The 27,841-nt window shown below is 48.6% G+C and overlaps 2 protein-coding genes across 2 annotated transcripts; one reads left to right on the top strand and one right to left on the bottom strand.

Annotated features, from left to right (window-relative positions):
- The first annotated feature begins 973 nt into the window (after positions 1-973).
- LOC140404023 (ferritin heavy chain-like) lies at positions 974-12,443 on the top strand. Its single transcript, XM_072492363.1, has 4 exons — positions 974-1,253; positions 7,709-7,855; positions 7,967-8,092; positions 12,004-12,443. Exons 1-4 carry the CDS (start codon positions 987-989, stop codon positions 12,157-12,159), a joined length of 696 nt encoding a protein of 231 aa, XP_072348464.1. The 5' UTR covers positions 974-986; the 3' UTR covers positions 12,160-12,443.
- A 2,884-nt stretch (positions 12,444-15,327) lies between these two features.
- On the bottom strand, positions 15,328-17,558 carry LOC140404025 (ferritin heavy chain-like). The gene is made up of 4 exons (XM_072492366.1): positions 17,314-17,558; positions 16,641-16,787; positions 16,409-16,534; positions 15,328-15,740 (listed from the first exon to the last, which is right to left on the bottom strand). Exons 1-4 carry the CDS (start codon positions 17,413-17,415, stop codon positions 15,585-15,587), a joined length of 531 nt encoding a protein of 176 aa, XP_072348467.1. The 5' UTR covers positions 17,416-17,558; the 3' UTR covers positions 15,328-15,584.
- Between the last annotated feature and the right edge of the window lie 10,283 nt (positions 17,559-27,841).

Consider the following 27,841-nt stretch of genomic DNA (forward strand, 5'->3'; position numbering starts at 1 on the left):
GCATAGGTTTAAGGTGCGAAGGGCAAGGTTTAGAGGAGATGTACGAGGTAAGTTTTTTACACAGAGTGTAAAAGTGCCTGGAAGTGGAGTGTAAGTGGGTGCCTGGAACTCGCTGCTGGAGGAGGTGGTGGAAGCAGGGACGATAGTGACATTTAAGGGGCATCTTGACAAATACATGAATAGGATGGGAATAGAGGGATACATACGGACCCAGGAAGTGTGGAAGATTTTAGTTTAGACGGGCAGCATGGTCAGCACGGGCTTGGAGGGCCGAAGGGCCTGTTCCTGTGCTGTACTTTTCTTTGTTCTTTGGGGAACAGACAGGGAGGTGGATTTGAGACCAGGAAGAGATCGGTCATGATCTGATTGAATGGCTGAGCAGGCTCAAGGGCTGATTTGCCGACTTCTGCTCCTAATTCCTATGAAATACTTTCACCGGGCAGCAAGTGATGTAGATCTGGAGCGCAATGCCCGAACACAGGCAGATTCGATCGTGATTATTCAAATGGAATTGAATGGGCTCTGGGAGAGAAATAGATCGCGGGGCGGTGGGCGGGTGTGGGTGAGTTGCGCAGGCCGTGAGCTGACGTGGACACGACGGGCCGGGTGGCCTCCTTCTGTGCTGTGGCCCTCTCCATAGAGCAGCCAGAGGCCAACCTGTTGGGAGGAGAGTCTGCCACACCCAACATGGCGAAGGGTCTGCCACACCCAACATGGCGGTGGGTCTGCCACACCCAACATGGCGGAGGGTGTGCCACACCCAACATGACGCTGGGTCTGCCACACCCAACATGGCGGAGGGTGTGCCACACCCAACACGGCGGAAGGAAGGAGACCCTCTGGGTGGTCCCGCTCAAAATGGCGGCCGCCCGGCCCCGCCGCCACACACCCTTCCCAATATGGCGCCCGCCTCAGCGGCCAATCGACAGCCCCGCCGGCCGCGCGCTCGGCCCGCCCCGCCCCCAGCGCGGCCTGTCGGCGCTCCCATGGGCAGCCTGCGCGGCCTCCTCCCCGGCCTGTGGCTGGGCCTGCAGCCCGGCTGCCGTCTCCTGAGCCGGCTCCAGGGCCGGCCGGGCCCGCTCTCGCTCTGCCGCTCCCCCGCCGCCGGTCCGCAGCTGCTGATCCGGAGGGGGCCGCAGGGGCGCCATCGGTGCGGCGGAGGGAGCGGCCTGAAGTACCCGCGGGAATGTGAGGATGGCATCAACAGACAGATCAACCAGGAGCTGACCGCCTCCTACGTCTACCTGTCCATGGTGAGAGCCCAGCACCCCCAGCAGGCAATCCCAGCCCACCCCCAGCAGGCAATCCCAGCACACCCCCAGCAGGCAATCCCAGCCCACCCCCAGCAGGCAATCCCAGCACACCCCCAGCAGGCAATACCAGCACACCCCAGCAGGCAATCCCAGCACCCCCAGCAAGCAATCCCAGCACACCCCAGCAGGCAATACCAGCCCACCCCCAGCAGGCAATCCCAGCACACCCCAGCAGGCAATCCCAGCACACCCCAGCAGGCAATCCCAGCACCCCCAGCAAGCAATCCCAGCACACCCCAGCAGGCAATACCAGCCCACCCCCAGCAGGCAATACCAGCACACCCCAGCAGGCAATCCCAGCCCACCCCCAGCAGGCAATCCCAGCCCACCCCCAGCAGGCAATACCAGCACACCCCAGCAGGCAATCCCAGCACACCCCAGCAGGCAATACCAGCCCACCCCCAGCAGGCAATACCAGCACACCCCAGCAGGCAATCCCAGCCCACCCCCAGCAGGCAATACCAGCACACCCCAGCAGGCAATCCCAGCCCACCCCCAGCAGGCAATACCAGCACACCCCAGCAGGCAATCCCAGACCACCCCCAGCAGGCAATACCAGCACACCCCAGCAGGCAATCCCAGCCCACCCCCAGCAGGCAATACCAGCACACCCCAGCAGGCAATCCCAGCCCACCCCCAGCAGGCAATCCCAGCAGCCCCAGCAGGTAATACCAGCACACTCCCAGCAGGCAATACCAGCAGGCTCCCAGCAGGCAGCCCCAGCAGGTAATACCAGCACACTCCCAGTAGGCAATACCAGCACGCTCCCAGCAGGCAATCCCAGCACCCCCTGCAGGCAATCCTAGCACCCCCAGCAGGCGATCCCAGCACACCCAGCATCCCCTGCAGGCAATACCAGCACCACCAGCAGGCAATCCCAACACACCACCAGCAGGCAATCCCAGCACACCACCAGCAGGCAATCCCAGCACACCACCAGCAGGCAATCCCATCACACCCTCAGCAGGCAATCCCATCACACCCTCAGCAGGCAATCCAAGCACGCCCCCAGCAGGCAATCCCAGCACACCCCAAACAGAGAATCCAGCACACCCCCAACAAGCAATCCCAGCACACCCCCAATTGGGAATCCAACACACTGCAACAGGGAATCCCAGCATACTGCAACAAGGAATCACAGCATACCCAACAGGCAATCCTACCTTGCATATTCAGGCAATCCCAGCACACCCAGAAGGCAATCCCAGCACATCCCCACCAGCACGCCCAGCAGGCATTCCCAGTGCACCCAAACAAGGAATCCCAGCATGTCCCGGTACACCCAGCGGGCAATTCAAGCATGTCCCAACAGGGAATCCCAACAGATAATCCCAGCATGCCATAACAGAATTCTGCCACACCCCAGCAGAATTTCATCACATCCCAACAGAGCATATCAATCCCAGCATATCCAAACAGGTAATCCCAGCACAGCCCAATAAAGAATCCCCACAGGAAATCCAAGCAAATCCCAATGGAGAATCCTAGCTCATCCCAAAGGGAATTCCAGCACATCCGAAGTGGGAATCCCAGTGGAGAATTCAGGGTTATCCAAGTAGGGAATTGCAGCACCTTCCAATATAGAATCTTAGCACACCACAGAAGGGAGCATGCACTTCCCAGCAGGAAATCCCAGTACATGCGTCAGTCACAGCACGTCCCAAGAAGGAACTGTGACACTTTCCAGGAGGGAATTCCAGAGTATTCCATTCAATCCAAGATGTCCCATGAAAAAATCCTAACTATGTGAGGAGAAAATCCAGCAGATCCCATTCAACTGACACATCTCAGGACAGAATCCCAGCAGATCTTCACTGTTTAAGATTGGATGCATCAAATTGGCAGAAGTAGCCTGAAGTTCATCAGAGTATAATTGCGACAATTCCTTAGAACAATATATTTATTGTCGCAAGTAGGCTTACAGTACACTGCAATGAAGTTATTGTGAAAAGCCCCTAGTCGCCACATTCTGTCACCTGTTCGGGTGCACAGAGGGAGAATGTCCAAATTACCGAATAGCATGTCTTTCGTGAGGAAACCGGAGTACCCAGAGGAAACCCACGCAGACACTGGGAGAACGTGCAGAGTCCACACAGACAGTGACCCAACCGGGAATCGAACCTGGGACCCTGGAGCTGTGAAGCAACAGTGCTACCCACTGTGCTACCGGGCTGTTCTGGAACCAACCAGGGAACAGGCCATTTGAGACTTAGTAATGTGTAATTAGACAGGATTAATTAATGACTTCATAGTAAAGGATCTTTTAGGTAAGAGCGATCATAACATGATGGAATTCCACATTCGGTTTGAGGGTGAGAAATTTGTGTCTGAAACTGCTGTCTGAAACTGAAATAAAGGCAATTACAAGGGTATGAGAACAGAGTTGGCCAAAGTGAAATGGCAAAAAAACATTAAAAGGTTAGACTGTAAGGTACAGTAAAGTCGCCATAGTCCCAGATGACCACGGGCTGCTTTCCCCTTTAAGGGGGAGAGCTGACTGGTGGTGATTTAACCTGAGGATCACCACACGTCAGGTGAGGGGCAAGGTTGAGGAAGTGGGACCTTCATGAATAATCTCAGCCGGTATGGGGGCTGTATAGCTCAGTTGGCTAGACAGTTGCGTTGTGATGCAGAGCGAGGCCAGCAGTGCAGGATTAGACGGTAGAAAAGGGGTGGCAGACATTTAAGGAGGTATTTCATAAGAAAGATATAGTCCATTGATAAAGAAAGATGCTACGAGAAGTGCATCATTTGTAGAAGGAGGTTAAGGGGGGTATCAAGTTGAAAGAAAACATGAAAGATTAGTGCCAGAAGTTTGGGAACATTTTAGAAGCTGGTGAAGGATGACTAGAGAAATTGGGATATGTGAGAAAATTAGGAAGTAATATAAAAACAGACAATTACAGTTTCTGCAAATATATAAAAAGGAAAGAGAGTAGCTAAAGTAAACATTGGCCCTTTAAAAGGTGAGACTGGAGAATTAATAATGGGAAACAAAGAAATGGCAGAGATTTTGAACAAATATTTGGTATCTGCTTAAAGCATACCAATAATAGTTGGTAATCAAAAGGCAAATGGTAGGAGGAACATACAACAATCATGATCATAGAATTTACAGTGCAGAAGGAGGCCATTCGGCCCATCGAGTCTGCACTGGCTCTTGGAAAGAGCACCCTACCCAAGGTCAACACCTCCACCCTATCCCCATAACCCAGTAACCCCACCCAACACTAAGGACAATTTTGGACACTAAGGGCAATTTATCATGGCCAATCCACCTAACCACATCTTTGGACTGTGGGAGGAAACCGGAGCACCCGGAGGAAACCCTCGCACACAAGGAAAAGATGTGCAGACTCCGCACAGACAATGACCCAAGCCGGAATCGAACCTTGGACCCTGGAGCTGTGAAGCAATTGTGCTATCCACAATGCTACCGTGCTGCCCAAGTGGATCTCTCTCACACACACACTGCCCCCCTCTCTCACACACACTGCCCCCCCCCCCCCCCCCCCTCTCACAGACAGACAGCAGGGGACAGGACAGATACGCTCAGCACAGCGGATCTAGTAGGAAAGCTAATGGCACTAAAGGTTGATACATCTCCTGGACCTGATGGCCATCATAGAGTCCAAGTTCTCCGCACAGGGACCCAGTCAGACCTCCGCCCAATGACCATACCCTAGATTTTTCTTTCAAGGAAATGGCTGTGGAGATAATGGATGCATTGGTTGTGATCTTTCACAATTCCCCAGGTTCTGGAAAGGAGCCAGCAGATTGGAAAACCACAAATGTAACTACTTTATTCAAGAAAGGAGGGAGACAGAAAGCAGGAAACCATAATAAAAGCAAAATGCCTCTAATGCTGCGAGTCTGAAATAAAAACAGGAAATATTGGGGGGAAAACTCAGCCGGTCTGGCAGCATCTGTGGAGAGAGAAACAGAGTTAGCGTTTTGTATACTATTGAAGAGAGGGGGTGGAGTCGGTGGAGACTATAATCCAACATCTATCATTGGGAAAATGCTGGAATCCATTATCAAGGACATAGTAGTAAGGCATTTAGAAAAATCTAAATGCAACAGGCAGAGTCAGTACGTTTTTGTGGAAGGGGAAACATTTGACAAATTCATTAGCGTTCTTTGAGGATGTAACAAGCAGGGTGGATAAAGGGGAGCCAGTAGATATAATGTATTTGGATTTCCAAAAGGCATTCAATAAGGTGCCAGGTAAAAAGTAACTGCACCAGATAAGGGCCCATGGTTTGTGGTTGATATATTAGCATGGATTCAGTAGTACGATCCCAGATCAGACCCCAACAGTGGCTAGGATACTGGACCGAATCCCCAATATTTTAGTTAATTTGTGGAAAGAATGATTCGCTCCAGGGGTGATTGCATGAAGTGCTTGGTTAGTTTTAAAACTTTATTATAACTACAATATTAAAACATTTTAACTTCACACCCAGAAAGAACAGCTTACAATTTACAACTTGAATGTTGCTACTCAATTTCCGATTAAACAATAAGAAAAGAAACATACAGATCTCAATCTAACTTACCGCGGGAGATTTGTGGACTCGGTATCAGGCAGATCAGAATGCAACTCCTCTCTCCAAAGAGCTTCTCCACCAGCTGCCTCTCTAATGCTTTCAAAATGTCTCTCTCTGCCTTCCTGGGCTCCAGCCAGAAATGACCTCATCTCTCCAAGCTGAAAAACAGTTTATCTGTGCAAGCTGCAAAGCACATTAACTCCGCAGGAACTTCCCCAGGCAAACCATGATGCATTAACCCAGACTGACAAACACATTCCTCTGTCAATTTCACTTGCTGGCCGCTTAAACCACCCGGGCCCCGCAGAACAGAATTATTTTTAAAGAAACACATTCTAACCCCAGGCGTTTGACCCTTTAAATTGCACACTACATTAATCATCCAATTTTACTAACATCTTACAATCGTCACACAAGAAAAAGAAAATCGAGATAAATTGGTCATTTTCAGGTTGGCAAACTTAATTAGTGGAGTGCCACAGAGACCTGAACTATTTACTCCCTATGTTAATGACTTGGATGAAGGGACTGGCGTAGCCAGAATTGCTGATGATACAAAGATCAGTAGGAATGCAAGATGTGAGGAGGGTACAATCTGAAAAGGGATTTAGATAGGCTGAGTGAGTGGGCAAAAGAATTGGCAGATGAAGTATGATGTTGAAAAATATGAGCTGGTCCACTTTGGCAGAAAAGCAAACTATTATTTAACTAGTGAGAGACTGCTGAAGTGCAGAGGGATCTGGATGTCCTTGTACAAGAATCAGCAAGGGATGAGGAAGGAAAATGTATTGTTGTCCTTAATTGCAAGGGGGACTACCTCATATTGTTACATCAACTCACACTCCTCCCAGGTCGATGTCCTGTTCATAAGGTATGAAAGCTCGTCATGTTGTACATACACCCTTCCGCCTACTAGAGATGCAGAGCCTCCAGTGGCAGGAAGGTGTAACAGCAGTGTGGCATGTTTACATCGGCACTTCTATTGTTTTTCTTTTTTTTAAAATAAATTTAGAGTACCCAATTATTTTCTTTTCCCAATTAAGGGGCAATTTAGCGTGGCCAATCCACCTAACCTGCACATCTTTGGGTTGTCGGGGTGAGACCCACGCAGACACGGGGAGAATGTGCAAACTCCACACGGACAGTGACCCAGGGCCGGTATTCGAACCTGGGTCCTCAGCACCGTAGTCCCAGTGCTAACCACTGCGCCACCATGCTGCCCCCTGCCCCTCCATTGTTAAAGAAAGAACTTGCATTTATAGAGCTTCTTTCCCAACCTCAGGATATTCCCAAAGCACTTAGCAGCCAATTAAGTACTTTACTGAAGATAAGTCACCACTTATCATGTAGGGAGCTCACCAGCAAACTTGCATACAGCAAGCTTACACAAACATCAGTGAGAGAAAGACTATGTAATCTGAATTTGTTTGAGTGATTTTGGTTGAGGGATAAATATTAGCCAGGCCACCAGAGATAACTCTCATGCTCTTCAAAGTAGCGCTATTGCAACTTTTAATTCCACCTCGGTTTCGTGTCTCACAACAATGCAGTGCTCCAAACTACAAGGGGAACGTCACCTCTCTGGAGTGGGTGGGAACCCACAACCTTCTAAGTCAGGTAAGAGGGTTACCCACTGAGGCACAGCTGACCCTTAGCCATTCTTATTTGCCCTGAGAAGATGTGGGATAGCATTTTGAAGGGCTGAAGGTCCCCGTGCTCAGCAATCGTGTTGGGTAGTGTAAGGTTTGAAAGAAAGAAGGGTGGGGTACATGTCGGGAGGGTGCGCACCATGGAAGTGAGGGTGCCCTGAGTCCCGCCGTCACTCCCTTGCCTTTTTTGCTTCAGGCCTACTACTTTGAGCGGGATGATATCGCTCTGAGGAACTTTGCCAAGTTTTACTTGGAGCAGTCGCTCGAGGAGCAGGAACACGCTGCGAAGCTGATGAAGTTTCAGAATCTGCGCGGAGGCCGCATCATCCTCAAGGACATCAAGGTTAGCGGGAGGGAGATCTCTCCGTCCATTTTTCTTTCCCTTCCCACCCGCTTCACCCAACTTTAAGAAATGTCCTTCAGCTCCAATGAGCCACTTTGTCTTTATTTCCAGAAACCCAAACAGGACGAATGGGGCAACGGCTTAGAGGCGATGGAGCAGGCCCTGCACCTGGAGAAGGAAGTGAACCAGTGTATCCTGGACCTACACAAACTGGCATCTGACCAGGATGATCATTCTGTGAGTTGTGCAAATCTCGCCAAACCTTGGGCACCCGGATTTGATGTATAAATTTGCCAACCTTAAAAGCAGAAAAGGTTCTGCGTAGATATGATCGACATGTTACATAGATACCTAGCAGATAGGAGCAGGAGGAGGCCTTTTGGTCCTTCGAGCCTGCTCCGCCATTCATCACGATCATGGCTGATCATCCAACTCAATAGCCTAATCCTGCTATCTCCCCATAACCTTTGATCCCATTTGCCCCAAAGTGCTACATCTAGCCGCCTCTTGAATATATTCAATGTTTTAGCATCAACTACTTCCTGTGGTAATGAATTCCACAGGCTCACCACTCTTTCGGTGAAGAAATGTCTCCTCGTCTCTGTCTGAAATGGTTTACGCTGAATCTTTAGACTGTGACCCCTGGTTCTGGACACACCCACCATCGGGAACATCTTCCCTGCATCTACCCTGTCTAGTTCTGTTAGAATTTTATAAGTCTGTATGAGATCCCCCCCTCATTCTTCTGAACTCCAGCGAGAACAATCCTAACCTAGTCACTCTCTCCTCATGTGACAGTCCCACCATCTCTGGAATCAGTCTGGTAAATCTTCGCTGCACTCCCTCAAGAGCAAGAATATCCTTCCTCAGAAAAGGAGACCAAAACAGCACACAATATTCTAGGTGTGGCCACACCAAGGCCCTGTACAACTGCAACAACACATCCCTGCTCCTGTACTCGAAACCTCTCGCAATGAAGACCAACATACCATTCACCTTCTTTACCGCCTGCTGCACCTGCATTCTTACCTTCAGCGACTGGTGCACAATGACACCCAGGTCCCGCTGCACACTCCCCTCTCCCAATTTACCACCATTCAGGTAGTAATCTGCCTTCCTGTTTTTGCTTCCAAAGTGAATAATCTCACACTTATCCAAATTATACTGCATCTGCCATTGGTTTGCCCACTCACCCAACCTGTCCAGATCATGCTGCAGGATCACTGCATCCTCGTCACAGTTCACCCTCCCACCCAACTTGGTATCATCTGCAAACTTTGAGATGTTACATTTTTTGTTCCCTCATCCAAATCATTAATATGTAATGTGAATAGCTGGGATCCCAGCACCGATCCCTGTGACACCCCACTGGTTACTGCCTTCCAATTTGAAAAGGACCCATTAATTCCTACTCCTTGTTTCCTCTCTGCCAACCAGTTTTCTATCCACCTCAGTACACTTCCCCCAATCCCATGCGCTTTAATCTTGCACAATAATCTCTTGTGTTTAAAATGATGAGATGTTTGGGTGGAATAAATGAGGAGAAACTATTTCACTGGCGGGAGGGCCGGTAACCGGATGACATAGATTTAAGATAATTAAAGAAAGAAACAGGGGTAGATGAGGATTAAAGACATTTAAGGCAGCGAGTCATGATTTGCCCCGACTGCTCACGCCTTCCCCACAACAGTATAAATCTCAGCCCAGTCCCAGTTCTCTCTGGCTTTGACAAGGAGTCAGCCAGACTCGAAACTTTAGCTCCCTTCTCTCTCCACAGATGCTGTCAGACTCGCTGAGATTGTCCAGCATTTTCTGCTTTTGTTTCCGATTCCAGCGTCTGCAGTGATTTGCTTTTTTACTTAACAAAGAACAATACAGCACAGGAACAGGCCCTTCGGCCCTCCAAGCCTGTACCGGTCATGATACCAATCTTTGCCAAAACCCTCAGCAGTTCCTTGTGCCGTATCCCTCTACCCATCCTATGCATGCGTTTGTCAAGATGTCTTTTGAACGCCGTTAAATGTATCTGCTTCCACAACCTCCCCCGGCAACGCGTTCCAGGCACTCACTACCCTCTGCGTAAAAAATCTACCTCCCACATCTCCTCTAAACTTTGCCCCACGGACCTTAAACCTATGCCCCCTGGTGACTGACCCCTCCACTTGGGAAAGAGTACCTGCCCGTCCACTCTATCTATGCCCCTCATAATCTTATCGACTTCTATCAGGTCGCACCTCAACCTCCGTCTTTCTAATAAAAAGAGTCCGAGTCTATTCAGCCTCTCCACATAGCTAACACCCTCCAGACCAGGAAACATCCTGGTAAAGCTCCTCTGCACCCTCTCCAAAGCCTCCACATCCTTCTAGTAGTGTGGCGACCAGAATTGTGTGCAATATTCCAAGTGCGGCCTTACCTTACCTGAATGCTTGAAAAAATAAAGTTTCGAAGGAGTTCGGCGAACGGGTAGGGGAGTGGGATGGAATTAGATAACTCGCCCATCGGGCCAGCACAGGGGCGAAAGGCTGAACAGCCTCATCCTCACCTGTAGAGCTTTCATATTAAACATAAGAGGGGAGAATCTAACCAAGAGTATACTTTGTGACTGCCCTGCTTTGCTCCTCTTGGATAGGGTAAAGATTATTAAAATGCCCCGTGATTGATTGATGGCTGGTGGATCAGGAAGGGGAGCACATGATCCTGTCCGTCGTTTACTTTGTAAGGTGTGGAGAGACGTTCCACTGAGAAAGGGCGGAAATCCCCCACATAGTCACACCCAGGAATTAACAAACCTGCTTCAAACGCGGATTCACATGCGGGCAAATACAACAGCTTTCATTTATATATAACCACAGAATCCCAGCAGTAAAAAGGGAGGCCATTCGGCCCGAAAGAGCACTCTACCCAGGTCCACTTCCCTCCCCCGCCCATCGCGCCCTATCCCTGTAACCTAACCTGCACACTAAGGACACTAAGGGCCAATTTAGCATGGCCAAACCATCCAACCTGTACATCACAGTAGCACAGTGGCTAGCACTGTTGCTTCACAGCTCCAGGGTCCCGGGTTCAATTCCCAGCTCTGGGTCACTGTCCATGTGGGGTTTGCACATTCTCCCCGTGTTTGCGTGGGTTTCGCCCCCTCAACCCAAAAGTTGTTCAGGATAGGTGGATTGGCCACGCTAAATTGGCCCTTAATTGGAAAAAAAATTAATTGGGTTCTCTAAATTTAAAAAGATGCAATCAATAAAATCTCAAAAAGTAAGCTAATAAAATCTCAAGTTGTGAGCTAGGCTCAGTAATGCTGACCATAAAGCTATCACCAATTGTCATAAAAGTCTCTGGTGGTGCAGTGGTTAGCACTGGGACTGCGGCGCTGAGGACCCAGGTTCGAATCCCGGCCCTGGGTCACTGTCCATGTGGAGTTTGCACATTCTCCCCGTGTCTGCGTGGGTTTCACCCCCACAACCCAAAGACGTGCAGGTAAGGTGGATTGGCCACGCCAAATTGCCCGTTAATTGGAAGAAAAAATAATAATTGGGTACTCTAAGTTTATTTTTTTAAAAAAAGTCTCTGGTTCACTAATGCCCTGGCAGAAAGGAAATCTGCTGTCCTTCCCTGCTCTGGCTTACACATGGCTCCAGTTCAATGTTAACTGTCCCCTGAAATGGTCTGGCAAGTCACTTGTTCAAGGGTAATTAGGAATGGGCAATAAATGCCGACTTTGCCAGCGCCACCCACAGCCCGTGAAAGAATAAATTAAAGAGGTTGTGAGGAGCATCCAAAAGGAGGAGAGGTTAAGGGCGGGAATTCCAGGTCTTGGGGCCGAAGCAGCTGAGGGTTTACCAGAGTTGGAGTGATGAAATCAGGGTTTGCAAGAGGCCAGAATTGGAGGAGAGTCAAGACCTCCAAGGGTTCTTTTTTACCGTACTGGGAGACTCAGAGGCTGGATGTGGTCGTAAAGAACCATCTAACTGGCTGTGAACAATTCCTGCCTTGAAATTTGCTTCCTTATTCAACTGGATAACGTAATTGGGATTGAGGCTGGTAACCCCAAACCCATCAGCAGGGTCTGGGAGCTGTAAGCTGGAGTGTGCCAGGTTGGCGAAGTAAGTTACAGTATGGAGAGAGACCGCATTTCCTTTCTGTTTCAGCTATGCGAATTCCTGGAATCAAACTACTTGACTGAACAAATTGTGGCCATTAGGAGACTTGGAGAGCATATTACTAACTTGAAGCGATTGGGAGCTCCCGAGAATGGCATGGGGGAGTACCTGTTCGACAAGCACACCCTGGGGGAGAGCAGTTAAGGAGAGGTTATGTTTGGCCAACTTTGGTTCATTAGACTTGCATCTGTTAGGTCTGCCTTCCTTCGTTTTTTTTTGCAAGCTCGCCATCCTGATTGGTCAGAAGGGATTCCATTGTTCAACAGGGCGATCGATCCAGTTGTCCTCTATGTTAAGTTATAACACTGTTTCTACCAAAATGGCCGTGGCATTAAACTGATCCCATCTGGCCACAAAAATGCACTGGACAATCATTCTGGAAAGAACAACTTTACAATCTGTTCCCAAATAAAAGTTCTTAAACCGTCGCCGTTTTTGCCTCTTAATGTTTCTCAGATCCACAGGGAAAGACTTGGGTCCCTTTTCACATGGAGAGCGTTGCACCTACCGAGAATGTGGATGAGCTCCCCCTGAAGGTGCTTGACTGGGTAGCTAATAATAATAATCTTTATTGTCACAAGTGGGCTTACATTAACGCTGCAATGAAGTTACTGTGAAAAGCCCCTAGTCGTCACATTCCGCCCCCTGTTTGGGTACACTGAGGGAGAATTCAGAATGTCCAATTCACCCAACAAGCACGTCTTTCGGGACTTGTGGGAGGAAACTGGAGCACCCGGAGGAAACCCACGCAGGCACGGGGAGAACGTGCAGACTCCGCACAGACAGTGACCCAAACCGGCAATTGAACCTGGGACCCTGGTGCTGTGAAGCATCAGTGCTAGTTGTCCTCTTGTAATATGCCCAAACAACCAGCCTTTTTGGTGATCCCTCCTGTCTTTTCGGGCTGTCATTTTTTTTATACAGTGATCGAGAAAGTGTGCTTTTTTCTGAACCCATTTCACACAAACCTCGGGGGTACTTGGCCCACCTTGTGCTCTCACTTACTATGTGCACACCAGACGTGAAACTGAACTGGAAAACCTCCTGATCTATATGGTTCTGTCTCACACCTAACAATGCACTTAGGAACCCTGCCAGAATGCTTAAAGAAACAAGGCACCTGCACTTACAACTCAAAAGAATTTACACTTGTATAAAAGTCTTTCACAGCCAACTTGGAATTATATTGCAGCACGGTGGCGCAGTGGTTAACAGATGCCTCACGGCGCTGAGGTCTCAGGTTCGATCCCTGCCCTGGGTCACTGTCCATGTGGAGTTTGCATTCTCCCCGTGTCCGCGTGGGTTTCGCCCCCACAACCCAAACATGTGCAGGCTACGTGGATTGGCCACGCTAAATTGCCCCTTAATTGGAAAAAATTAATTGGATACTCAAGTTTTTTTAAAACCTTGGAATTATATACACCTCAAGGACTGTAGTAATTAGGGGATGAGCAATAAATGGTGGCCTAGCCACCGATGGCCACATCCTGCAAATGAATTTTAAAAATGAAGAACTGTAGAAGTGGTGTGACACTTCTGTCGGTAAATGGTGAAGCTAGTTTGTACAGAGCAAAAAGATAAATGACCAGGGGTGAAGCCAGTTTGTACAGAGCAAAAAGATAAATGACTAGATGATACTTGAGGGACGAATGTTGGCCAAGACACTAGGGGAATTCAACCACCCGATGCCCACTTGAGGTTCAACGTCCACAAACACAGCTGCATGGGCAGTGCAGCACTCCTTCCAAACTGCACTGGGAGTGTCAGACATGACTTACCCCTAGAGTGGGGCTTGAACGAACAGGTGGTGGAGGTCACAGGTTTGGAAAGCTAGTTTTACCAACACGAAAGATGCAAGTCACTCAGGAACAATCAGGTAACACTGATTCGCAAACGTTTAGAAGTGCCTGTTCATTCAAACAGGAAAATGATTTGTGGAAAGTAAGATTTGAACAGTTTACCCAGGCATGTTTGTAACAGGCTTCACGCAGTACAATTTTGCTGATACGTAACAAAGCATTGGAAAGGGTACAGAGATTTACCAGAATATGTTGCCTGGTATGGAGGGAAGATCTTATGAGGAAAGGCTAAGGGACTTGAAGCTGTTTTCGTTAGAGAGAAGGTTAAGAGGTGACTTAATTGAGGCATACAAGATGATCAGAGGAGACAGTGGGTGGACAGTGAGAGCCTTTTTCCTCAGATGGCGATGTCTAGCACGAGGGGACATAGCTTTAAATTGAGGGGAGATAGATATAGGACAGATGTCAGAGGAAGGTTCTTTACTCAGAGTAGTAGGGGCGTGGAATGCCCTGCCTGCAACAGTAGTGGCCTCGCCAACACTAAGGGCATTCAAATGGTCATTGGATAGACATATGGACGATAAGGGAATAGTGTAGATGGGCTTTAGAGTGGTTTCACAGGTCGGCGCAACATCGCGGGCCGAAGGGCCTGTACTGCGCTGTAATGTTCTAAACTCCATTTGATTAATAACCAACCGTTAACCACCATCTTTGGACAAGCAGTCGCAATAATTATTTGCACAAGATATGCATAAATACATTGGATGCAATGCTGTAGTGGTAATGGCACTGGGACTAGTAATCCAGTGACCAAAACTAACGCTCAGGAAAACACTGGTTCAAACTAATCATTTGATTTTTTTTTTTTTTTTTTTTTTTTTTTAAAAACACCCATCTGGTTTGTTAACAACCTTCAGTGAAGGAAATCCACCATCCTTACCCAGTCTGCCCAACGTAACTCCAGGCCCACAGCAATGTGGTTGACTCTTAGCCACTCAGTACAAGGGAAATTAGGGATGGGCAACAAATGCCATCCGAGACAGTGACACCCATGGCACTTGGAAAGAAAAGGTGGTTGATGAAATGAACTATTTAGAGTGTCTTGGAAAGTCCACACCTCCACCCTACTCCCCGTAACCCTACCTAACCTTTTGGACACTGAAGGGGCAATTTAGCATGGCCAATTCACCTTACCGGCACATCTTTGGTACTGTGGGAGCAAACTGGAGCACTCATTGGATCAAAACCCTGGAACTGCACAGGACAGGAGCAGAATTAGGCCACTTGGCCCATTGAGTCTGCTCCACCATTCAATCATGGCTGATATTTTTCTCATCCCCATATTTAATCAAGAAATCAGAACTCGCCATTCCCTCACTGGGTCAAAGCCATGGAACTCAAGATTGTGGAGTTATCTACAGCTTGTGTATATAGTAGCACTTAATTTAGCTTGGGGGGGGGGGGGTTTGAGAGAATGATTCCTCCCCAAAAGAGCAAAGACTACAAGAAACAGTTTAACACTTGACAGCTTTTTATTTTCTTATCCAGTTGTGCCAGTTTTACAGTTTGATAGAAACGTTACAATCCACACTTCAGACACGATTTTAACCTTTACAAGCTTAATTCACAACCAAGTTAATAACCCATTAAAGATAGTATCAAAACTGACGCAAACAAAAAAGGTAGACAGTCACCCAATAAGTGAAAAAGCATTGATAGTAGAGAAATGGTGGCAACGTAGGCACACTGTTGATCTCCAGGCAGTGGGCATTAACTGCTCTCTTCCAGACTGTGCTTGTCAAACAGATACTCAGCCATGCCATTCTGGGGAGCCCCCAGACGGACCAGGTTGGTGATGAAATCGCCAAGCTTCTTAATAGCCTGGACCTGCTCATCCAAGTAGTGAGTCTCCAGAAAATCACACATCTGGAAGAAATTTAAAAAGAAAGTCTGTTGTTAATATGCACAGCTTTACTGAACCTCAGTCACTTATTGTTCAGCTAGTACAGTATTTAATCAAGTCTTTGATTAAATGCTGGACAACACATAACCAGTTAGTCTTTAATGTCCTGAGAAGACAATTTAGATTTGTCAGCATAAAATGATGGATTTTAAACAATTTCAGCATTATTCCAACCTCTGCTTCAAGAAAAATCTTGGGTTCAAGTAGATAGTAGCCTGGTCCCTTGGCTTGATATTTTTTTAAAAAACAACAGTCTATTAAAAAAAAAGACAATACTTGCTAGGTAAAGGTCAGCAGGTGACAATGGTTAGCACTGGGACAACAGCATGGAGGACCCACGTTCGAATCCCAGCCCACTGTTCGTGGGGAATTTGCACAGTCTCCCCATGTCTGTGTGGGCTTCACCCCCACACCCCAAAGATGTGCAGGTTAGATGGATTGGCCACACGGAATTGTAAAAAAAAAAGTACTCATTTTTTTTTTTTTTACAAACTTGCTGGATTTTAAAAAAAAAGTCTACAGTCCACACTGAACCTCGGAGGGGGGGGGGGGGGGGGGGGGGGAGGGGTTAAAATAAAACGAGAACTGGCCTTGGGTAGAACAAAGGAATCAGAAGGAGGCCCATACATACTTGCGCATCGATCTTGTCAGAAGCCAGCTTATGGAGGTCCAAGAGAGACTGATTCACGGTTCTCTCCAAGTGAAGAGCACACCTCATGGCTTCGAGACCATTGCTCCATTCATCACGGTCAGGTTTCTAAAAGGGGGGGGGGGAAAGAAAGAGAGAGAAAAAAAATTCAGATTACACAAGAGTCAGACTCGAGTGAGGCATGGCATGTGGGAAGTCAGTCCTTTGTACTAACCGAGACATCCTGCAGGATAACACGTCCCCCACGCTGGTTTTGGAATTTCATCAGCTTCTCTGCATGTTCCCTTTCCTCGTGGGACTGGTTTTTGAAGAACTTGGCGAAGTTCTTCAGGGCGACATCGTCCCTGTCGAAGAAGGCATACTGGGAGGGAGGGAGAGGGACAAAGAGAAAGAGAAAAAAAGTGAGTTGTCTGGAACCTAGCACGCACACACACACACACACACACACACTCCTCCAAATGCCATGGAGACTCGTTCAATTTCCCAATCCACTGAAAATTAACCCAGCGGAAATTGACACAAGGCCAGCCACAGCTCTCCACCCCTGTTAAGGTTTTCACTGAAATTGACCCAGTGGGATTGATACAAGCCCAGCCACAGCTCTCCACCCTGTTAGGGTTTTCACCTGAGTATTTTTAAAGCTTTAAACACGCACCTTCTGTGCGAGAGGCCGACCAGGCTGCTGCCTTGGGACTAGTCTTTGTACTGGAGACAAAAGCAACAACGCCCTTCGAGACAAGAGGGTTTCCCCGCAAGATCCAACTCTCCCTACCCCACCCCCTGCAGTCGGTGGTTACAATTGAACAGAATGCCCCAGCCAGCTCAATAACCCCCCCCAAAATTCAGAATCCCCCGTCTCTCCACATTGTAAGTGTCTCTGGCCTCACCATCGAGATGTAGACATAGGAAGCGTACAGCTCCATGTTGATTTGGCGGTTCATCGCTGCCTCGCACTCCTGGTGATAATTCTGGCGGATTTGAGAAGCCATCCTGCTGCTGTTGTTGTTGTTGGCAAAGTGTTGAAAAAAAAAAAAATGTTTTTTTCAAACTAAAAGGGGAGTTCGTGGTATCGAAGTTTGGGTTCTATTCCGTTCAAACACTGTTGAAGCAAGAATACAACCCGGATTCTGAGCTGCTGCTCCTCCAACAACACCTCTTATATGTCCAGCAAGTCGCCGCCTACAACCTTGTTCCCGCCCCACCGGGATGATTCAGCACAAATTGGTTAACTCTTCGAGTGCTGGGTTTCTGACTTCCTTGCTTTAACCCACTGGGTGGGGACAGGGTTACTGTTATTTGCAGCTCTGATATGTGCCTCTTATACAGCGGTGTCATCGGACCCGAGCGTGCCTACCGTGTGTACCGTCGCCCAGATGCGCTGCAGCAACTCAGCGCAAACCCTCCATCGACAGCACCTGCCAAACCCATGGCCTCTACCACCTACAAGGCGGCACTGTGGCACAGTGGTTCGCACTGTTGCTTCACAGCGCCAGGGGCCCAGGTTCGATTCCCGGCTTGGAATCACTGTCTGCGGGGAGTTTGCACGTTCTCCCCATGTCTGCGTCGGTTTCCTCTGGGTGCTCCGGTTTCCTCCCACAAGTCCTGAAAGATGGATGGATTTGTTTATTGTCACGTGTACCGAGGTACAGTGTGTGGTAGGCTATATTAGGGGTATCGCGGTACCTAGGTGGGATGTACCTTATACTGTAGTATGAGTGATAGAACCTGCCTGCTGGTTCCGCCCAGCAGGCGGAGCATAAGAGTCTGTGTTTCACCCACAGCAGTCATTCTATACCAGAGCTGCTGGGGTAACTACTTGTTCATTAAAGCCTTCAATTGGACGACAATCTCGCCTCAGTAGTGATTGATCGTGCATCACAGTGTAAAGTATTTTTCTGCGAGCAATTTAAACAGATCGTTTAGCACATGGGAAGAAAAGGAAATAAAAGGGCAAAACAAGGTATACAATGTAACTACATAAGCACCGGCACGGGTGAAGCATACAGGGGTGTAGTGTTAATCAGGTCAGTCCATAAGAGGAGTCTGATAACAGCGGGGAAGAAGCTGTTTTTGAGTCTGTTTGTGCGTGTTATCAGACTTTTGTATCTCCTGCCCGATGGAAGAAGTTGGAAGAGTGAGTAAGCCGGGTGGGAGGGGTCTTTGATTATACTGCCCACTTTCCCCAGGCAGCGGGAGGTGTAGACGGAGTCAATGGATGGAAGGCAGGTTCGTGTGATGGACTGGGCGGTGTTCACGACTCACTGAAGTTTCTTGCGGCGGTCTTGGGACGAGCAGTTGCCATACCAGGCTGTGATGCAGTCAGATTAGGTGAATTGGACATCCTGAATTGTCCCTCAGTGTACCCGAACAGGTGCCGGATATGTGGCGACGAGGGAATTTTCACAGTAACTTCATTGCAGTGTTAATGTAAGCCTACTTGTGACACTAATCAAGATTATTGTTAATAATTATTAAGGAGAAGGGCAGCAGATGCTTGGGGAACACCATCACCTGTGAGTTCCCCTCTGAACGACTCACCATCCTGATTTGGAAACACATCAGCCATTCCCACAGCATCGCGGGATCAGAATCTTGGAACTCCCTCTCTAACAGCACTGTGGGTGTACCTACACCACAAGGACTGCAGCGGTTCAAGAAGGTGGCTCTCCGCCACCTTCTCACGGGGCAACTAAGGACGGGCGATAAATACCAACCTTGCCAGGAATTCTACCATCCCAAGAAAGAATTTTTTTAAATCACTGCTGCGATGCTGCCAGTACGAGGCAGGCACGCTTGGGTTGGTCTGCCTCACCTTTACCTCTGAGTGGGTGTTCAAGACCCACTCGAGGATTTCGGTGAACAGCGGTGATTTTAGATCTATGCTCAAAAAGGGGTGTGAAATGGCTGGCGCACCTTCTGCTCTGACCCAAACCATTTGCAGAATCCAGTCGGCAAACCGCCCTGTGCTCAGAAAATGCTCGAGGCAGTAAGAGCTACCCAGGCGGTACTAAATATCCAGTGACTTAACGAGCACGTTGAGCTGGGAGTCAGATCCGCCATGATCCTATTGAATGGTGGAGCAGGTTTGAGGGGCCGAGTGGTCTACTTTGGCTCCTAATTTGTATGTATGTTCGTATGTATTACAAGGTGGGAATGAGTGTGCGGCACGGTGGCGCAGTGGTTAGCACTGCTGCCTCACGGCGCCGAGGACCTCGGTTCGATCCCGGCTCTGGGTCACTGTCCGCATGTAGTTTGCACATTCTCCCCGTGTTTGTGTGGGTCTCACCCCCACAACCCACACAACCCAAAGATATGCAGTGTAGGTGGATTGGCCACGCTAAATTGCTCCTTATAAAAAAGCGGGCAGGGGTAAAGGTGGGTGGCTATCCACAATATATTTGTGGGCCAGGAAGAAACAGCTTTGGCTACCCCCGCCCCCCCCCAACCAGTGTGAACGGGCACACTGTACTCATCTGTACTTGAAAGTTGCAAACTAATTCTGCTTGTAAACTGCTGCCCTTTTGCCTGGCATAGGACCCTTTCCGTGTCATTCATCTCTTCAGTTAAAATCAACTTCCATCGTGGGCGAGGACCAAATTTTACAATCAATCATTTTTCCCAAGTAAAATATAAAAAAAACAATAGAAGGTAGAAAAAAACACAGTAGAAGGTAGAAAAAAACGCAGAGTAAAATATCGTCTAGGTCAGGGTTCAATGTTTAAAAATCATTCGAGTTGATCTTTTTTGTACGTTTAGAGTACCCAATTCATTTTTCCCAATTAAGGGGCAATTTAGCGTGGCCAATCCACCTACCCTGCACATCTTTGGGTTGCGAGGGCGAAACCCACGCAGACACGGGGAGAATGTGCAAACTCCACACGGACAGTGACCCAGAGCCGGGATCGAACCTGGGACCTCGGCGCCGTGGGGCAGCAGTGCTAACCACTGCACCACCGTGCTGCCTTATCATTAGAGCTGATTAATTTGGTCCCTGGGATATGGCATTGGGCTATTCTTAAATCTCATCATTTTAATGAGGACACGGGAATCTAAACCAAGTGAAAGTAAGAAAAAAGTTTTATTTACAAACAGTATATTTACGCCCCCTGGTTGATCCCGACTGGGTACTTCTCTTGTCGGTGACTTACTGCCCGACCTTATACACACTGGGCAATAGAGATATCCCACCCTCTAGCCGGGAGAGCTCGGCCTCCGCAAGGAGCACAGGGAAAACAAGCATTCTCACCCCGCAGATCCCGCGCGGGATATCACATTCATTTTACTTCTTAATTCTGTTATTGTTTGACTTCTGTAGATGGCAGGCAATGTGGGATTTGTCGGTGGCGGAGGCGCAGGGGCTGGTGGTGAGCTGCCTTCTTGGACCTCTGCCGTCCTTGTGGTGTGGTGGCACTAGCAGTGCTGTTGGGGAGTTCCAGGATTTTGATCCAGCGACAGCGAAGGAACAGCAGCACCTGGGAACAATCACATCCGGGTTCGAGTCCCACCCCAGGTCTCAATCGCCACGGGAGGTTGTGTACATACCCCGGTCAAACGGGATATCCACCTGAAAATCCTTCCAACACACACCAAGGGCAGACAGTAAGGATGACAGAGGTCAGCCGTGCGATGGAACGAATGTTGGGCGGCACGGTAGCACAGTGGTTAGCCCTGTTGCATCGCAGCTCCAGGGTCCCAGGTTCGATTCCCGGCTTGCGTCACTGTGCGGAGTCTGCACTTTGTCCCCGTGTCTGCGCGGGTTTCTTCCGGGTGCTCCGGTTTCCTCCCACATTCCAAAGATGTACAGGTTCAGTGGATTGGCCGCGCTAAATTGCCCTTAATTGCCCAGAAAGGTTAGGTGGGTTTGCTGGGTTATGGGGATCGGGTGGAGGTGTGGGCTTAAGCAGGGTGCTCTTTCCTAGGGCCGGTGCAGGCTCGATGGGCTGAATGGCCTCCTTCTGCACTGTAAATTCTATGAATCTATATTCTACCATCACTATCTCCAGCTCCAGATGGATTTGAAAAGTGTGCGTTGCCACCGCAACTCGGACTCCATGAGTCATTTGCAACGCCCCAAACAGTAGTGAAGGTTGGGGTAAGGCAGCTATCTATGAAAGAACAGCAGAGTGGATCGCACCTGCCCTCAAGTGACACCAGACTGCATTCACATAAAACATCTGAGTAACTGTGACTAATCAAGGCGAGAATGACCAAGAATATGTGGCCTGTAGCCTCGCGCTGATTTCGGGCATGAAAAAGTGCTGACCACCCATTTACAGGAGCACATTCGGCCTCCGAAGGGGACCTATCTGCTCCTTGCCACGTTTGACTGCCTTCTAAACAGAGCAGGTGTCATTTGTAAATACCAGCCCCCTTCCGCCTAACCCCAACCTGTAAATCTAGAGCAGGGATCAGCAACCTAGGCCAGTGAGTAGGCCGCACAAACGGCCCTCCCTCGCAGCGGGCCGCAAGATTGACGTCGGGGCTTGTACACGAACCATGACCCTATGAATAAGATTAAATACACGCCGGGTATTTCAGAACAAGTTATAGGAAATGCTTAATCATTCATATATTAACAGAACCTGTTGGAATTCTTGACTCTTGAGAAGGTTAAGTTTGAACTGAGGGGAAGGATGGAAGGGTTCTACAATTCATGGGCATGAGTTATTCATTATGCACTTTCAAGAATTGGATAACACCGAACATTAGGGGGGTTGGGGGGAGGGGGGCGGTGTGTGTTAATGGTGACTATGGGCGATTCCTGATTCCTTTTTATCATTTGTTTATGTTAACATGCTGGCAGGGAGGATGGGATGGTTGTTGTTGATATGGGGGTTGACATTATATTCGTTACTGCTTATTGTTTATTGTTGGTGGGTGAAGATTTGGGAGAAAATGTGAAAATGGAGGAGAATACAAATATTCTTTTAAAAAATAGAACCGTCATCAAAGTCCAGTGGTAAAAACAAAAGAAATCTTTGCACAGAGGGAGCGCACGCCTCTCACAGTCAATGTTGGGAGCAACCAGCGCGCACCTCACTTCACTTCCCATTGCTTTACCTGCGTATCACCTTACGTGGGATGAAAAGAGCTACACGGTGGAAACAAGCGGAATGTTGCAACTCTGCGCGTGGGCAACTGTCAGCAAAATGTCCCAAGGGCCACACTCGGAACCCTGATGGGTCGTGAGTGGCCCCTGGGCCCCCACTCCCGATCTAGACTGACCTTCAGTGTCAAACTGGGAGAAAGAGGGTTTGTTAAAATGCTTCATTTATCAAATGAGTCAGGACTTGCTGTTTCAATTCGGCGGGGGAAATTAGCTACTTCCAACCTAGGCAGCACAGTAGCACAAGTGGATAGCACTGTGGCTTCACAGCGCTAGGGTCCCAGGTTCGATTCCCCGCTGGGTCACTGTCTGTGCGGAGTCTGCACGTTCTCCCCGTGTCTGCGTGGGTTTCCTCCCACAGTCCAAAGACGTACAGGTTAGGTGGATTGGCCATGATAAATTCCCCTTAGTGACCAAAAAGGTTATGGGGATAGGGTGGAAGTGGGGGCTTAAGTGGGTTGGTGCAGACTCGATGGGCCGAATGGCCTCCTTCTGCACTGTATGTTCTATGTTCAACCTAGGAGTTCTTCTAAGCAAAGTGCATCCTTGCAAGTTCAAAAAATGAAGTATCTGGACAAAAGGTGGTTAATACTCTAAACAGAAGCTGTTTCCCCCGTCAGAATAAGCATTAAGCAATTTTCTCTCTTTTTACATAACTGAAAAATATCACATACGCAAGCAGAATGGGGAAATGGATGCACCTCTGGGTCATACTGTGGTTAAATAAATATAGCAACATGTCCAGTTCCCATAAAAGCGTGAGGCTCTGACCACTTATAGACTGACCAATCACAATGAAGACTCAGTCCAAAGATGTGCAGGTTAGGTGGATTGGCCATTCTAAATTGCCCTTAGTGTCCAAAAATGGTTAGGTGGAGTTACTGGGTTACGGGGATAGGGTGGGGGTGGGGGCTTAAATAGGGTGCTCTTTCCAAGGGCCGGCGCAGAGGCGATGGACCGAATGGCCTCCTTCTGCACTGTAAGTTCGATGATTCTATGATTTGTGTTAGCTGCGTCACAAAGGTGCGCGGCTCTTTCACCAATGAGGTACAGGTTGTTAGTTCAAGTCCCGCATCATTGAGCACTGAAATGTCAGCTGACAGTGCAGCATTGAGGGAGTGCTGCACTGTAGGAGGTGCTGTTTCTGGGACATTTTCTTCAGTGGATGTAAGTGACCCCCATGACACTATTTTGGAAGAAGAGCGGGGGAGTGCTCCCCAGTTCCCGGCCAAACCCTCAGTGAACAATCCAAAACCCCCCAGAATATCAGGTCATGATCACAGTGCCGTTTGTGGGAGCTTGCTGTGCACAAATTGGCTGCCACTTTTCTGACACTGTAACTGTAACTACACATCAAAAGTGACCATTGGGACATCCTCAGGTTGTGGAAGGTACTTTCTAAATGTAAACCTTTCTTCTTTTATAAGATACCCTCCGGCAACTTGAAACTTGGGATACAAAAGAGACCAGGAATGAAAAACGAGAGGGGGGGATCTCCCAAATTTGTGGGAAACGTTTATCCCACAAGCACGGGGCCAGGTTAATAATGGGGTTACTCATCAAATTGCTGCCCCAGAGGCTTTGATTTATTGCACTTGCCTATAAAACAACAGACGGCACTTCAAAATAATTTAGTGGGCGTGAAGCACTTTGAGGTGGCAGAAGGATGTGAAAGGCACTTAATATTCTTTCCTTAAAGATATCCGAGCCAAGTGACTGTGTCAGCAGCAAACACAAATGTTCAGAGTACAAAACTGATTAATGGGTCGTAAATATTTACAGTGGGTGCCGTATGTGATTGCAAACATGTTTAACACACAGGTGGTCACCAGCACATATAACGCCGCTTAATATGCCCTATTTTATTAAGTCCATAATTTTCAGTGTGCAATCTGACTGATATCAGCTGCCGAGCCAGCATTGAGAAATAAAGGACCGTCAGCATGTCTCGGTTTCTTAAATTCCTATCGGGGAGTCATAAGATCATGAGTTGCAGCTTTAAGCGAGGGCGTGGCCACATAATCCAAGTATGGTTTCTGGTGCAGTACAGAGGGAGTGCTGTAGTGTCAGAGGTGCCGTCGTTTGGCCAAGCCGTTAACCCCACAATCCTGTCTGCATGTCCACGGAATAAACGATCCCCACGGCACTCTGAAAAGAAAGAGTGGGGAACTCGAAGAGCCCAACACTCACCCCCCCCCCCCCCGAATCAACATCACCTGAAATAAATTAACTGCTTATTTATTCTCATTTCAAATAAGTTGTTAAACTGAGGCCCACCATTTTCCTTTACCTCACAATAAACTGAACGTACAGAATAGATATGGTCAGACTCGGCACTATTTATCGTCGCACAAGACATAATAATGTGTCATATCAGTGGATCTTCTTACTTGAGTTAAACAAAATGCCTTTTAACTATCCTTCGGCGATTCCAACCTTCCTGTCTCAACGAAGTCCTCACGGATAGTAGGCACTTGGTAGAATAGAACCCGAATGTCCGCAAAGGCAGAATATTGACTGTACTCAACCAGCCCCTCAGAACATAGTGGGTGGGATTGTCCGGCCTCCCAGCCGCGTGTTTCTCGGTAGCGGGAGGCGACACGCTGGTCGCTGGTGGCGAGATTCTCTGTTCCCGCCGCTGTCCATGGGACTTCCCCTTTAAGCCACCCCACCCCACCTGGAAACCTGCGGGCGAAGTTCCACTGCCGGCACTATCGGAGAATCCTGCCACCACGGGAAGGCTGGTGAATACCGGCCAATGTCTAACATTAGATGTGATTTCATGATTGGACAGCACATGCTGAGCAATCCTGAGTGTGCCAAGACTCACGCTAATAACCAATTTAAGTTTATCAGTCGGGTTTCTGATGTGGCTCACGTCTTCTTGCTGGAAGTTACACATATTCATACGCAGAGACCTGTCCTGTGCAGGCAAAAGGAACATGTCCAGATATTGTGCCTTTTTTAAATTAAACAAAAGTGTTGGGGACAATAGTTCCCTGGTGCATTCTCCATGGCGATGCTTTGACCAACCAGAGTTGACTTGCCAACCAATCAGCATCCTTTTGCTCATGCGGTATAAATTGTTGTTCCCTTTGAAATTTGGTATTCTCGCGTCTGTCCTGTCGAGTGCGAGATGAAAAACTTCACCAGCGGGCCTTTTTTATCCGCAATACTCACAATACTGACAACACTTTGGATGAACACTCCACCCAATCCCTGAATCTGAGGATGGCGCAGTGGTTAGCACTGCTGCCTCCTAAGCGCTGAGAACCCGGGTTCGATCCCGGCCCCAGGTCACTGTCCGCGTGGAGTTTGCACATTCTCCCCGTGTCTGCGTGGGTTTCACCCCCACAACCCAAAGACGCGCAGGGTAGGTGGATTGGCCCCTTAATTGGAAAATAAAATGAATTGGGTACTCTGAATTTATAAATAAATTTTAAAACTCCTCAATCTTACAATTTTTCAATGCTGAAATGAAAATAGATCATCCAGGGAGCGCTAGCACGCCAAGCTGTTTTGAAGGAGAGAGGAAAAGTTTCAGATCGATAACCTTTCGATCTCAAACGTTGACCATACCTTCTCTCCGTAGATGGTGCCGGACTCACTGAGTCTTTCCAGCATGCTCTGTTCTTTCAGATTATCAGCATCGGCACTATTTGGGAATTTTGTTATTCGGGCAAGTCCTTGAGTGGAGCTTGAACGCATAACGTTTTCGCTGAATCATGCTGACATCCTTCTCCAGTGCTGACTAGATTTTCCCCGGCTATCAACTGATACCACCTATCTTGCATTCTGAAACCTTCAGTCTAACCTCGATGAGAAAAGACAGAGGAACTGGCCAATTAATAATAATAATCTTTATTAGTGTCACAAGTAGGCTGACATTAACACTGCAATGAAGTTACTATGAAAATCCCCTAGTCGCCACACTCCGGCGCCTGTTCGGGTACACAGAGGGAGAATTCAGAATGTCCAATTCACCGAACAAGCACGTCGTTCGGGACTTGTGGGAGGAAACCGGAGCACCCGGAGGAAACCCACGCAGACACGGGGAGAACGTGCAGACTCCGCACAGACAGCGACCCAAGCCGGGAATCGAACCCGGGACCCTGGCGCTGTGAAGCAACAGTGCTAACCGCTGTGCCACCAATGTAGATGAATTGTAAAACGCTCTGCACGTTCTCCCCGTGTCTGCATGGGTTTCCTCCGGGTGCTCCGGGTTCCTCTAAAGATGTGCGGGTTAGGTGGATTGGTCATGCTAAATTGCCCCCTAGTGTCCAAATGTTAGGTGGGGTTGCTGGGTTACGGGGATAGAGTAGAGGTGTGGGCTTAGGTAGGGTGCTCTTTCATGAGCCGGTGTAGATTCGATGGGCCGAGTGGCCTCCTTCTGCACTGTAAATTCTATGATTCTATGAAGAGAGACTAAATAGTCTGGGTATGTAATCCTTGGAGTTTAGAAGAGTGAGGGGTGACCTGATTCTAACAGATAAGATCCTGGGAGGGCTGTAGCAGGGTAGATGGTGAGATGTTTTCACTAGTGGGAGAGTCCCGAAGAAGGGGACAGAGCGACAAGATATAGGGCTGGTCATTAAAAACTGAGGTGCGCAGAAATTTCTTCTCACAGAGGGTGGTGAATCTCTGGAATTCCCTGCCCCGGAGGGTGATGAAGGCTGGATCATTCAGAGTATTTAAAGTGGAGGCGGATAAATATTTGATAGACGGAGAGGGCTGTTGGGACACAGAAAAGGAGTTGAGGCAGGCCTCGATCATCCATGATCGTATTAAATGCCGGGGCACGTTTGAAGGGTCTGGTGGCCTATTCCTGCTTCTAGTTCTTGTGTCCTTGTGTTCCCCGGATTGGCCGTGCTAAATTGCCCTTAGTATCCAAAGTGTTTGGGTGGGGTTGCTGGGTTACGGGTACGGGGCGGAGGTGTGGGCTTAAGTGGGGTGCTCCTTCCAAGGGCCGGTGCAAATTCGATGGGCAGAATGACCTCCTTCTGCACTGTAAATTCTATGTCTATGTCTATGAAAGAGATGGGTACTGAGTAAACAAGGTGAAAGGGAATGATAGAGACAGGAATTAACTCTGATTTACTCGAATTAATAATAGGAAATGTGGGGGCAGCAGGATGGCGCAGTGGTTAGCACTGATGACTCACGGCGCCGAGGTTCCAGGTTCGATCCCGGCTCTGGGTCACTGTCCGTGTGGAGTTTGCACATTCTCCCCGTGTTTGCATGGGTCTCGCCCCCACAACCCAAAGATGTGCAGGGTAGGTGGATTGGCCACGCTAAATTGCCCCTCAATT

The sequence above is a fragment of the Scyliorhinus torazame genome, chromosome 29 (assembly GCF_047496885.1).
Source record: "Scyliorhinus torazame isolate Kashiwa2021f chromosome 29, sScyTor2.1, whole genome shotgun sequence".
Lineage (NCBI taxonomy): Eukaryota > Metazoa > Chordata > Chondrichthyes > Carcharhiniformes > Scyliorhinidae > Scyliorhinus > Scyliorhinus torazame.